General features: G+C 40.0%; 1 protein-coding gene across 4 annotated transcripts in view; it reads left to right on the top strand.

Annotated features, from left to right (window-relative positions):
• The window catches only part of LOC120492054 (MAM domain-containing glycosylphosphatidylinositol anchor protein 2), a 133,748-nt gene that overhangs the window by 89,864 nt on the left and 29,152 nt on the right, over positions 1-14,732 (top strand). For 2 of the 4 annotated variants that reach the window (XM_089118986.1, XM_089118985.1), the window contains exons 8-9: positions 918-1,238; positions 13,181-13,450. In XM_089118986.1, the coding sequence (XP_088975112.1) occupies positions 918-1,238; positions 13,181-13,450 (591 nt within the window). The remainder of the gene's footprint in view (positions 1-917; positions 1,239-13,180; positions 13,451-14,732) is intronic. The other 2 variants (XM_089118988.1, XM_089118987.1) reach the window with 1 other exon arrangement.

Here is a 14,732-nt window from a genome sequence, read left to right as displayed (position 1 = left end):
GCAGCCTTGGTGAGAGACCCAACGTTATACTGGTTTAATTAGGTGGACATTTTATTAAGTGCATATAAACATCAAATATGATAAAAGGAAGCTCAAATGTACTTGGTTGATGCAATTTGTTTTTGAAGTTTTGCACTTTCAAGGGAGGGACAGAAATCTCTCAGGTTTCATTAAAAATATTTTAATTTGTGTTGCAAGATTTGAATGAATAAGGGTGAGGAAATGTTTGAATTCCTATACTACACCATTAAACAAATAAAATGCTTAAATTAAATGATAATAAAATAGAATATTTTCATGATCTTAACATTATCAGGGTTATGTACTTTCTTTACGAAAGTTTACTGAATAAAATAACACAGAAACGCACTTATTTTTTCACATATTTCCATTTAGTTTATCTTGATGTATAAAACACTATACAGACATTTTTTTTAAAGTAGAAATAAAGTATTTAAAATGTCAAAAATAGCTAAATATTTAACTAAAATGTAAAAATTATTTGAAAAGTAAAATAGTAGTGATACTAAAATAACTGTATACGATCATAGACCTAGAGAATAAATGTTAGCATCGTTTATCTGGTTATCAGGACATTACTTAGATGATTGAACTACTGCTGAACTATGTTGTTGAATAGTGTTGAATTACATAAATGTTTAGACAATAGAGATATCTGACCATAAAGTGCATGCGATGTTGAAGTCGTTCACTTTACTATCTCACGTTCTTCCATTTTCTCCTTCAGTCGTTTGGTCCTTGTGTTTTATACGCTCAACGGTTTGGTTTTGATCATTGGAAACCATTGGTTTGGATATTTCCACGCAACAGCAACCACACGCATGCATAAACGCACAACCGCCAGCGTTGACATCCTCAGCGACCCCGTCTACTACCTTTCTAGAGTCCCATATCAGTCCATCCTCTGTTTTTCTCTTTCTTAGTTCCCCCGAACCTGACCGTGCCGCAGGGCAAGTCCCCGCTGGCGGTGCGGGAGGGTGAGACGGTGGAGCTGGAGTGCCTTGTTTCAGGGAAACCCAAGCCCATCATCCTGTGGTCGCGAGCGGATAAAGAAGCGCCCATGCCCGACGGGAGCATGCAGATGGAGAGCTACGACGGCGTGTTGCGGATCGTGAACGTGACGCGCGAGATGAGCGGATCCTACCGCTGCCAGACCAGCCAGTTCAACGGCTTCAACGTCAAGCCCAGAGAGGCCGTGGTCGAGCTCATCGTGCAGTGTAAGTGCTCTTTTACTTTCACGTAAGGTCGAGTTTTCAATGGCAGAAACCTTCCACGGGAATTAATGGGAATAAGCTTGAAATTTGCTAAATTGCACATAAGCCTTAAAGGGTTAGTTCACCCAAAAGTATTTACTCACCCTCATGTTGTTCCAACCCCGTAAGACCTTCGTTCATCTTCGCAACACAAATTAAGATATTTAAGATATTAAGATCGCTCCTGCGTACTAGTCCATAGGCTTCTTGAGGGAATGACACTTGCTGGCCTCGAAAAGTCATTAAAGACATCGTTAAAATAGTCAACTCAATCTTAACTTTATCAAACGACGAGAACACTTTTGTGCGCAAAAATAAACAAAAATAACGACTTTATTTCAACTATTCACTTCCTTCTCCATGAGCCTGTAGTCAGTTAACGTAGTGTGATTGCGTAAAGCTACGTCACACGAAGGCTCACTATTGGCCGACGCTGGTCATGTGTGATGATGCGTGTGACGTACAATAACAGAAGCTTACGCTATTAAACTAGTAACCTGACTCGCGCAGAGGGAGAAATAAACCAATAGTTGAAATAAAGTCGTTATTTTTGCACACAAAAGTGTTCTCGTCGTTTGATAAAGTTAAGATTGAGCCCCTGTAGTCAGTTGGACTATTTTAACGATGTCTTTAATGACTTTTCGAGGACAGCAAGAGTCATTCCCTCAAGAAGCCTATGGACTAGTATGCAGGAGCGATCTTAATATCTTAAATATCTTAATTTGTGTTGCGAAGATGAACGAAGGTCTTACGGGGTTGGAACAACATGAGGGTGAGTAAATACTGACAGAATTTTCATTTTTGGGTGAACTAACCCTTTAAAAATATCTTACATTTTATATATTATATATGAAAGAATATTTTCTTTCATGCATTGTGTATTATAACTATTTTTATTTAATTTAGGGGTTGAATTTTCAATGTCAGAAACCTTCCATGGAAATTTATGGGAATAAACTTGAAATTTGCTAAGCCTATAACAGGGAACTTGAAGGCCCACTGACGTGCCTTGGATCGCGCAGCTTTGTTTGATGCGTTACGTTATTTCCACTGAAACAGAATCAAAGGCAGGAAATATTGAATGGCTCCTCCCCTTTTTCAAAGAGCCAATAGCCACTAGCCTTTAGTCCACCTCACAGACTGCAAGTCGTACTTGACAGCACCATGGAAGTGAATCATTATGTAACCACTTTGGCCAGGTGGTGTTTACATTATAGGGGGCGGGGCTTTAGATTCTAGAGAGCATTTGATTGGACAGAAGATGTGATGTGAAAAATCCATGATGCATTTTAGCGGAAGAGCGAGACTGTAAGTGTTGAATGCTAATGGGTCCTATTTTAGCGTTTTGAAACGCAAGCATCAAACGCGGAAAGCAAGTAACGTTGTGGGCGGATCCCGGCGCAAATCTAAAATGTGTTGGTCTGAAGTCGCTACATTACTCGTAGGTGTGGTTTGGGCGTAACGTAAAATAAACCAATCAGAGCGCCATCTCACATTCCCTTTAAGAGCCGGCGCGCTTTTTTATTTTATTATATTTTAGCAGCGGATTTGCAGACGCACGGCAGGACGTTCTCGTCAGGGTTGTAAAACAGAGAAGTGGCGTTGTACGGGGAAGGAGAAACACGCACACATTAGCTTCGGTCAAACAGGCGTATAATAATTTGGGTAAATCTGTAATTTATTGTATATGTACTAGGGGTGGGCGATATGGAAAAAATATCATATCACGATTTTTTTAGGAAAATCACGATCACGATTTTTTATCACGATTCTTTTTCAAGTTGGTTTTAATATTTTGCAAGTGGCTGTTCATTACAGCCAAACTAATGTCCCTATGTTAAAAACAAAGCCTTAGGTAACAAAAGCAAAAAGAAAGGCATACATTTAGGCCAGTGGCGAAGATAAAAATCTTTGTCATTATTTTCTTTGTTATTAAAAAAATAAGACAAGATAAACATTACACAAATTAATATTCATATTAAATAAATAGTGCTTTATTTTTTCAGATGCAGTAGGTGTATTTAGCAGTAGCATTGAAGTAATTAAATGAACAAATATGAAATTAAAACACTACATAGACTTCACTGAATAAATTGATTCTTATTAAAGCTATATTAAAGTTCTCAGTCAGTGAGTGATTTTCTCCTTGTGTTTTTTGTTTTGTTTTTTGTTTTATTAACACTAAAGGGATAGTTCCCTCAAAAATGAAAATTGTCTTAATTTACTCTCTCAAGATGTTTTAAACCCAAATAAGTTTCTTTCTTCTGTTGAAAATGAAAGTTATTTTGAATAATGTGGGTAACCGAACAGTTGCTGGTCCCCCTATAGTTTTTTATAGGTTCTCTCCTGTAAGTTAATGGGGACCAGCAACTGTTTGGTTACCCACATTAAAAAAAATTGTCTTTTGTGTTCAGCACAAGAAAGAAATTATTACAGGTTTGGAACAACATTAGAGTGAGTAAATAATGACGGATTTTTTTTTTTTTTTGTGAACCATCCCTTTAAGGACAAGCGGCAGTAGGTTACTATTTATTCCTGTCGCTTTTAGACCAGCACGGGACGCGTTTAATATAGACGCATATTACACCAGATATTCTCTCAAATGTTTGCTTTCACTTTAGACATAGCCTGTTTATGTAAACATAGTGTGTATTTAACAGTATTAGCATAATAAGACTCGAAAGATAACTTAGTCCAGTATTCTGGCGCTGTTTGACAGGCTTCTAGTGCATGTGAGCGTCGGGGGTTATGCGGTCAGGAAAGCGCACGTTAGAACAGCGCATCAGCGCGTAAATTGAATGTTTAACCGGCAAGGCTTATGCAAATAATGAACTTTTGTGAATTGCGGTGTCCCGTACCTGTTCATTAACGTGTGATGTGTAGGCTACGTCGCGTTGTACAGTTGAGAGACGGAGGCGCCAGAACTGAACTGATAGAATGCACTGTAACACGATACTACGATATTTCTTCAAAAGCAGATCGTGGAGACATTTTAATCGTCCACGATTAAAAATAGTGATATCGCACACCCCTAATATGTACCTATTTTTCCACATCTTCATGATTTCTTTCGTGCGGTGATCATTTTCCTTGTAATTATGTATGGATGACAAAAAAGTGTGTGCAAAGTGTGTGTGCGTTGTGCACACGCTACATTGTGGCCTAGTTGTTTGTATATGAAACACTTTGTATAAATTACCCCAAATTTCCAATTAATTTAATAAAGTTTTTAGAATACTTGGAATATTTTCTAGTCTAGTTTTAATGGTAATTTTAGTAAAATGTTTAGTCATTATGTCCTTTTGTCATGTTGTGTGGAAAGTAATAAGCAATAAAATCAAATTGCAAGTGATTATATTTAGGATTTTTCCACACTTTTGTCTAAAATCATCTAAAACGTCTTAAATTCCTCATTGTTCGGCTGGATTGATGCTCCCCGTGTTCCTCATCATGCCTTTTTGTGCTTAATTGCTGCCTGCAGCTATATTTAAAACTGAACATTCATACACTACAGTGAGTAATGCTTTTCTTTTGTTCAAATAAACACATTTTTACAGGCAGTGTTTTGAATCTCACCCTGAATAAATCTCAAGAGATCTCACGTAATCTCATCCATTAAAACTTGAAAATTACACCGCCACATTATGAGTCACGTCAGCTCTATCCATTTTCTCCAAAGATCAATGTGTGTTTTGGGAAACTGGCTTTCAAGAGCACACACTGTACGTCTGAAAGGCTGCTTCTCGAGGAGGAACTGGAGAGCGAACTCCACTTCAGACGGCATTACTCCAGCTGAAGGCAGCGATGCTCTTCAGGGAAATAACAGAGAGCAGCCGGGCTGATCCGACAGAAGCATAAAAATAACAAAACGTGTTCAAAACTGCCTACTAAACATCGGATAGACGAGCAGATCATGTCTACATTGGGTCCGTCGGTCCATCTATAGAGAGCCTAAGTCCCGCCCCCCCCACTTCCGGCTCATGGGACCTTATTTCGGGCGAGAGACAACTTATCTTTTTATTCCGTCTGAACTGTGCCCTCAATTACACATATGATGTTTGTCAATTTAAAAGATAATTCTGAAAGTCAAAAACGTCGCAGTTTGTCATAAAACAGAAGAGTAACATTTAGTTTTATGTGAAAATCGCTCTGTGAACTACATCTCCCAGAAGCGAAACAACGAGTGAGATCGGCTGCTCGTGTGTGTGTGCAGTCTGGTACAAAACACTCGTAATGTTACGATTATAACGTAAGACTGTAGAAACAATGACAGACATTAGCCTCAGTAAAGTTAGCTTCATTCATTGAGAGAAAATGTGCGCCTTTGGGGTTTGTAGTCTTTGTAATTACGTATTTTCACAGTCTTATACCTCAACGGTTTTACATCAAACTGCGACTTTCTTTACTTTCAAATGTATCTTTTAAATTGACGAACATCATATGTGTAATTCAGGGCACAATTCAAACCACATCAAAATATTTGTTGTCTCTCGCCATTGACTACCATTCAATATTTTTCCGAAATAAGGTCCCATGGTGGTCGACCGGAAGGGGAGGGACTTAGGCTCTCTATTCGACGGACGTCCATCCATGACCCAACTTGGACGTCGTATTGACGTTCAACATTTGACCTTTGAACTGGGTCATTTTTTGGACCTCATTTGGACGTCTATGACAGGTGCAAGAAATAGACATTATTAGTTTGTTATATTTTGTATTTACAAATCTCAACGTTGTTATCAACATGATTAATACATATGCATACAGATTATGTATACCTAACCCTAACAGATTAATAATTAAAGATAATTTTCCAAAAATGACTGTCTAATAGCGCTGGCGCTTGCAACGCAAAGATCACCGCCACGTTGATGTCACCACCACCGCTACGTTGATGTCACCACCACCGCCACGTTGATGTCACCGCCACCGCTACGTTGATGTCACCACCACCGCCACGTTGATGTCACCGCCACCGCTACGTTGATGTCACCACCACCGCCACGTTGATGTCACCGCCACCGCCACGTTGATGCCACCGCTACGTTGATGTCACCACCACCACCACGTTGATGTCACCGCCACCGCCACGTTGATGCCACCGCTACGTTGATGTCACCGCCACCGCCACGTTGATGTCACCGCCACGTTGATGCCAACGCTACGTTGATGTCACCGTCACCGCCACGTTGATGTCACCGCCACGTTGATGTCACCGCCACGTTGATGTCACCGCCACGTTGATGTCACCGCCACGTTGATGCCACCGCTACGTTGATGTCACAGTCACCGCCACGTTGATGTCACCGCCACGTTGATGTCACCGCCACCACTACGTTGAATCGCATCCATAATATATGTGTGTGTATATTTTATTTTGTATATATAAATACACACACATGCATGTATATATTTAAGAAATATTTGCATTATATACTTTATACAAAATTAATATTATACATAAATATAAATATTTGATATATTAATAACACATTTTTCTTAAATATATACATGCATATGTGTGTATTTATATACACACTACACACACATATATTATGTAAACACACTTTTATTTTGGATGCGATTAATCGCGATTAATCGTTTCACAGCCCTAAAATGTGTAATGCGAGGTCAGTCACTTTGGATAAAATCGTCTGCCGAATGCATAAATGTAAATACATGCTACAGAAAACATGTCCTCTACCCTTTAGAAACATGGGACTGCAGTTATAGAAGTAGTATAAAAACAACGTCTAAAATTAGTCTAAATTTGATGTTGAAAAGACGTCCACAAACGACCATATCTGGACTATAATTAACCCTTACACGGAGGTCTCACGGACGTCGAATAAAGACTCCGCCTGTCGTTACAAAACAACCCCTTCAGTGGACCGAAACTGGACGTCAAAGAATTACGTAGAAAAGACGTCACTTCGAACAGTGGGATACGTTTATGTGGAACGATATATTTAAAAAGGAGAACTTTTGCCTTCGAGTTTTCCGCGGGCAGACGACACCACTGTCAAAACGATCCCCATTCACACAGATCCGCGAAAACGACTAAAAACGCTGTATTCTACTGCCAAGCCACTAGATGGCGTTGAAAGAAACACTATAGATTGAACACGTAATACGCATGTGCATGACGTCAGCATCTTCAAAAATTTGCGTTTTGGTTATTTACACAGAGACCGTCTTCAAAAACGTCCAAAAAAGTTGAAATGTAAATCAACGGCAAAACGCGTCAAAAGTTTTGTGTATTTAGTTGAAAACGGTGTGGTGTAAAAACGCCCCTCAGTCAGCAGTCAGTAAAGGTATGCACAGTTCATGTGATCTGAAGTGGAGCCAGCGCTGTGCGTCGGTCCCGGGGATGTTCAGTGAAGATGGGGGGTGTTTGTGGTGTGAAATCACGCTGAGAGATAAAGTGTCTCTGGTGCGCCATTGAGGAGGAAGTGTGAATGTGATGAGAATGGCTTTGCTTGAGTGTTAATGCATTACGCTCGTATGTTCTTCATGCTGCATTGCACGCTCAGAATGCATCTCTATTGTTTTCGTGAAGTGTCGAAGGACGAAAGAAGTGTGTGCAGTTTTTTGTGGAATCTGGGTTTTGTCCAGCAGTTTTGTCAAATTATTTTTTCATTCCAGAGCTTCAGTGCAGTGATGCTGCATAAGGATTCATGACTTGTGTGTGTGTGTGTGTGTGTGTGTGTGTGTGTGTGTGTGTGTGTGTGTGTTGGGGTTAACCAACTGTGCTGTGGCGCTACTAACTAAATGAATCATCACTTACATTAATCATTTTCACAAACATCCCAGCGAGTCATTTTACTATGCAAGCTTGTTTCAGTCATGCAATACAAAAATGACATAAGGTAATTGAATGGGGTTACAGTATGGGGTTGCTAGGGTGTTCTGAGTGTGTTTTAGAATGTTGTTACAGTATGTGGTTGCTAGGGTGTTCTGAGTGTGTTTTAGAATGTTGCTACAGTATGTGGTTGCTAGGGTGTTCTGAGTGTGTTTTAGAATGGTGTTACAGTATGTGGTTGCTAGGGTGTTCTGAGTGTGTTTTAGAATGGTGTTACAGTATGTGGTTGCTAGGGTGTTCTGAGTGTGTTTTAGAATGTTGCTACAGTATGTGGTTGCTAGGGTGTTCTGAGTGTGTTTTAGAATGTTGTTACAGTATGTGGTTGCTAGGGTGTTCTGGGTGTGTTTTAGAATGTTGTTACAGTATGTGGTTGCTAGGGTGTTCTGAGTGTGTTTTAGAATGTTGCTACAGTATGTGGTTGCTAGGGTGTTCTGAGTGTGTTTTAGAATGGTGTTACAGTATGTGGTTGCTAGGATGTTCTGAGTGTGTTTTAGAATGTTGCTACAGTATGTGGTTGCTAGGGTGTTTTGTGATTTTTTTTAGAATTGCTACAGTATGGGTGTTGGGATTTTTTTTAGAATGTTGTTACAGTATGTGGTTGCTAGGGTGTTCTGAGTGTGTTGTAGAATGTTGCTACAGTATGTGGTTGCAAGGGTGTTTTGTGATTTTTTTAGAATGTTGTTACAGTATGTGGTTGCTTGGGTTTTCTGGGTGTCTTTTTTAGAATGTTGCTACAGTAAGACTAGGTTCTTTTTTACGTGTTTTTTTAGAACGTTGTTTACACTATGTGGTTGCTAGGGTGTTCTGAGTGTGCTTTAGAATGTTGCTACAGTATGTGGTTGCTAGGGTGTTTGGGGATTTGTTTTAGAATTGCTACAGTATGTGGTTGCTAGGGTGTTTTAGGATTTTTTTAGAATGTTGCTACAGTATGTGGTTTCTAGGGTTTTTTGAATGTTTTTTTAGAATTTTGCTACAGTATGTGGTTGCTAGGGTGTTCTGAGTGTGTTTTAGAATGTTGCTACAGTATGTGGTTGCTTGGGTGTTTTGAGATTTTTTTTAGAATTGCTACAGTATGTGGTTGCTAGGGTGTTTTTGGATTTTTTTTTAGAATGTTGCTACAGTATGTGGTTGCTAGGGTTTTTTGAATGTTTTTTTTTTAGAATTTTGCTACAGTATGTGGTTGCTAGGGTGTTTTGGGATTTATTTTAGAATGTTGCTACAGTATGTGGTTTCTAGGGTTTTTTGAATGTTTTTTTAGAATTTTGCTACAGTATGTGGTTGCTAGGGTGTTCTGAGTGTGTTTTAGAATGTTGCTACAGTATGTGGTTGCTTGGGTGTTTTGAGATTTTTTTTAGAATTGCTACAGTATGTGGTTGCTAGGGTGTTTTGGGATTTTTTTTTTTTTAGAATGTTGCTACAGTATGTGGTTGCTAGGGTTTTTTGAATATGTTTTTTTTTTTAGAATTTTGCTATAGTATGTGGTTGCTAGGGTGTTTTGGGATTTGTTTTAGAATTGCTACAGTATGTGGTTGCTAGGGTGTTTTAGGATTTTTTTAGAATGTTGCTACAGTATGTGGTTTCTAGGGTTTTTTGAATGTTTTTTTAGAATTTTGCTACAGTATGTGGTTGCTAGGGTGTTCTGAGTGTGTTTTAGAATGTTGCTACAGTATGTGGTTGCTTGGGTGTTTTGAGATTTTTTTTAGAATTGCTACAGTATGTGGTTGCTAGGGTGTTTTTGGATTTTTTTTTAGAATGTTGCTACAGTATGTGGTTGCTAGGGTTTTTTGAATGTTTTTTTTTTAGAATTTTGCTACAGTATGTGGTTGCTAGGGTGTTTTGGGATTTATTTTAGAATGTTGCTACAGTATGTGGTTTCTAGGGTTTTTTGAATGTTTTTTTAGAATTTTGCTACAGTATGTGGTTGCTAGGGTGTTCTGAGTGTGTTTTAGAATGTTGCTACAGTATGTGGTTGCTTGGGTGTTTTGAGATTTTTTTTAGAATTGCTACAGTATGTGGTTGCTAGGGTGTTTTGGGATTTTTTTTTTTTTAGAATGTTGCTACAGTATGTGGTTGCTAGGGTTTTTTGAATATGTTTTTTTTTTTAGAATTTTGCTATAGTATGTGGTTGCTAGGGTGTTTTGGGATTTTTTTTTAGAATGTTGCTACAGTATGTGGTTGCTAGGGTTTTTTGAATATGTTTTTTTTTTTAGAATTTTGCTACAGTATGTGGTTGCTAGGGTGTTTTGGGATTTATTTTAGAATTGCTAAAGTATGTGGTTGCTAGGGTGTTTTGGTGTTTTTTTTAGAATGTTGCTACAGTATGTGGTTGCTAGGGTTTCTTGAATATGTTTTTTTTAAATTTTGTTACAGTATGGGGTTGCTAGGGTGTTCTGAGTTGTTTCTAGAATCTTGTTTACAGTAGGGGGTTGCTAGGGTCTTTGCCAGCACCGCTAGCATGAAGTAGACAGTGTTTGTGCTGTAGTATTTGATCCACAGGGTGTACATCTCTGCAAGTCACTGAGCGTTTACTGGGTTCACACACACATCACATGACTCACGGCTACAGATCTACATCAGGAGAGAAATAAATAACCATGATTACATGCAGACCGAAGGGCCCTGAGGTGTTTGAGGAAATGAAAATATCTGTTGGGTTGAACTTGACTCGCGTACGCCACACAAACGCATCCAATTATGAAATACACTAGTAAATAATGCTAAATAATGGCTTTGAGTGGAGTTGAGCTGAAACACATCTGTGCTGCCTATCTCTGAATAGAAGATGCACTTTTATGATTAAAGCTCAAAAGGCTTGTAATGAGGAATTAAACTGCTGCTGTATGTTGCACGAGTGGAGCGGGAGGAAAGGTTGCTATGGGGTTGCTAAGGAGTTTTAAGAGGTTGTAAGTGCATTGCTACAAGAGTGTTGCAATGTTGTTGTTGCTGGGTTTTTTTTTTTTTTAAAATACTTTAAAAAAAACGATTAAGGCTGTGAGGGATGAAAGTTCTGTGTGTGTGTGTGTGTGTGTGTGTGTGTGTTGTCAAGCAGCAGATGCTCTGTTTATGTAACTGCATTTTCCAGCCCATCGCTGCAGATTTGCGCCTCTGTGAGATTGAAGCACATTAGCCTTGAGTGTGTGAAAGAACACACACATTATTAGCCACACATTCGGCTCCGACGCAGAGACGCTTCGTACATTCAGAGCAACAAGTCTGATTTCTGTAAAAGCGTCGTCCTTGTGTGTGTTTCTTCCAGAAGCAAATCCTTATTAATTCATTAAAGCAAGATGAATAGAAAAACTCCCGTGGTGTGTGTGTTTGTTCATTGTCTGACTCATGACTGGTTCTGTGTGTGTGTGTGTGTGTGTGTTATTCTCCATGAAGTGTAGGCACGTCCCCTCGACCTCTCCGCTGTCATCTGTCCTCCGCGGCTCACACACCCTCATGTGCCACTCACTGATATCCGGGAAATTAATTTCAGCAATTTGAAATGAAAGTGTATGTTCTCTTATATACAGCCGCTCTCAGTGCAGTGCCTCGTCAGTCTGGATCTGTGTGACGCTACAAACGCGTGTGATGACAAAGATGTTTAAAGACTGTATGTGTGACACCAAGCAGAACGTCTTCTCTGTGCCGTACACGAGTGATTACAGTGTAGAGAGTTTGTTAAAGAGAAGTTTAATATGCCTTTAATAACTCTTGGCTCTCTTGAATGTTGATTATTCTCCTCATATTCTCCATTGTTGCGGCTCCTCTCTTCCCAGTCTGTCAGTAACGCTCTGTTCACTTCCTGTCTCTATGAAGCCCCGCCTTCTGAAAAGCACACTGTGCTCTGATTGGTCGGCTGGAGCAGTGTGTTGTGATTGGTCGAGTGTGTTTGGGAAATGTCCCGCCCCTAACCATAACTGCCAGTTTAACACACTACTAACTAACTCAACCAGGCCCCGCCCCTTTATTCTGCGCATTAATTATTATAATGAGGAATATTGTGACGTATTCGTTCCCGGGAGAAACTCGAGACACAATGGAGGCGTTTTTTGGAGGCGAGTCCAGAAACACTGACTCTGATATAGACACGTTGCAGTAAGACTGAAATAATATTTTATGTAATAAAACGGTTAGTTCCAGTTCTTGATTCTGGTTGGTCAATAGCTTTGTTTTATTTACGACAAAACGCGGCTCTGGCCGCTTCACCCCACTTTTCTATGCATCACTACACAACACCCCTAGCAACCACTCTTAGCAACGTAAACAATATGTTCTCATGGATATTCCTGCATTTACAGTAGATATAGCATTTCCTATATTCATAATAAAAAATCCGTTTGAATGTCAATATCTCGTGCTTTAACAGTTAAAGGTTTTCCGCGACACGCTAGTCATTTGTCAATTGTTTCTTGTCACAACTTTCAGTCCTTTCAACGTAAAAGTGCTCTCTACTCACTAGCCGTGTTTCCATTACCCTTCAAATTGCGCAAGTAAAAATTGCGAATGGAAAGTACGCTCAATGGAAACACGTCAATTTGTGAGATACGTAAACCTACCAACATCCGTCGCCATGATTGTTGGAATGACTTATAGCGAGAGGAAATGTTTTTTTTTTTATTTGCATTACATCGGTTAATGGAAACGCCGTCATTTCACAATCGTTTTTTTGTCGACATTTAGAAAAAATCGCTTTTTGCGTAAATCTGTAATGGAAACGTTCCTACTGACTATGACTAGCCGCCATCCAATGGAGAAATAATGTGTGTAACTTCTGCTGCTGTTCACGGTCAGGGACTATTTTTTCCAGCGGAAGGAAGGCTTTAAGTGTTTTTACTTCATTCAATTTACATTGTTACAAAACAAAATGTTTTTTTTTTCTGTAAAAAAGCAGCTTTACAGAAAGTGCACGAGTCCACATTACAGTGATCTGTTATCAGTTATGGATTTCAGAAATATACATATACAAAATCACAGTTAGTGGAAAATGTATTAATTTAAAGAATGTAGTGATTTAATGCAGTGAAGTAATGAGTCTGTGTGTGTTCTCTCGGCGCAGACCCGCCGGCGGTGGAGCCGGTGTGGCAGGAGGTCCGGCAGGGCTTGGGTCGACCCGTGGGCCTGAACTGTCGTGTCCTGCGGGCTCATCCGTCACGAGTGCTGCGGTTCGAGTGGAGGCTCGGCTCGCGACTGCTCCACGCCGGACACTTCGACTCGCGGGACGAGACCGACTACACCATACGCAGCCTCGCCAGAGAGGGCTACGGCGAGTACACCTGTGACATCATCAACGAGGTCGGCCCGGGGCGCTGCTCGTTCCTGCTCACCGGTGAGACTTCGACCCGCTTCACCCGCCGGGTCAATCTTACTTACATTTACTCAATCACCATCTAAACATGTGCAAAGTGCTTTTAAATCGCCGCTTACGCGAATATCATAGGAGAGATGGAAAATGGACAGCTGGTTTATTAAATCATGGTTGGATGGATGGATGGATGGATGGATGATGGATGGATGGATGATGGATGGATGGATGGATGGATGGATGGATGGATGGATGATGGATGGATGGATGGATGGATGATAGATGGATGGATGGATGGATGGATGGATAGATAGAGTAGAGATAGATAGATAGATAGATAGATAGATAGATAGATAGATGGATGGATGGATGGATGGATGGATAGATAGAGTAGAGATAGATAGATAGATAGATAGATGGATGGATGGATGGATGGATGGATGGATGGATGGATGGATGATGGATGGATGGATGGATGGATGGATGGATGGATGGATGGATGGATGATAGATGGATGGATGGATGGATGGATGGATAGATAGAGTAGAGATAGATAGATAGATAGATAGATAGATAGATAGATAGATAGATAGATAGATAGATGGATGGATGGATGGATGGATGGATGGATGGATGGATGGATGGATGGATGGATGGATAGATAGAGTAGAGATAGATAGATAGATGGATGGATGGATAGATAGATAGATAGATAGATAGATAGATAGATAGATAGATAGATAGATAGATAGATAGATAGATAGATACTCTGTTTGCTTTTGTGTTTGTGAGTTTAATGTTTATCCTCGTCCTCCAGATGGTGTTTCCTTCGTAAATGACAAAATAATTGGTAGAACGAGACTGGAGAGATTTTAACCGAGACTGGAGAGATTTGCATTCTTTTAACCACAGTCGCTAGTTAAACCCGTTCCTGATCCCAGCGGATGCCGCCTCATGAACGCTGGGCGGGGCCAAAGACGCGGTGACGTAGACGGAGGCGTTGATGTTCTTCTTCACAACACTAGAGATCCTGTCGTTTTCTAGCTTTGGTTTCAATAAAATGAGTTTTTGGAATAACAAGGAAGTTTTAAGGTTTAAAACTTACAGGGTATTTTTATAGTATTACGACATCTTAACTGACAAAAGATCAAGGAGAATTGTAATCCTCAGTTCGTGACCCCTTTAACCCCAGAGCTGGATCATGGTAGGGTGTTGTCAGGAGCGTATGCTGGGATGAGATGAGGACTGATGTCTGATATCCGGAAGGATCAAGGCTGTTTGAGGAGCCGGTCGATTGGCCTTTGTC

The sequence above is a fragment of the Pimephales promelas genome, chromosome 13 (genome assembly GCF_988280905.1).
Source record: "Pimephales promelas chromosome 13, fPimPro1.hap1.1, whole genome shotgun sequence".
Lineage (NCBI taxonomy): Eukaryota > Metazoa > Chordata > Actinopteri > Cypriniformes > Leuciscidae > Pimephales > Pimephales promelas.
This window is presented reverse-complemented; position numbering and strand designations above follow the sequence as displayed.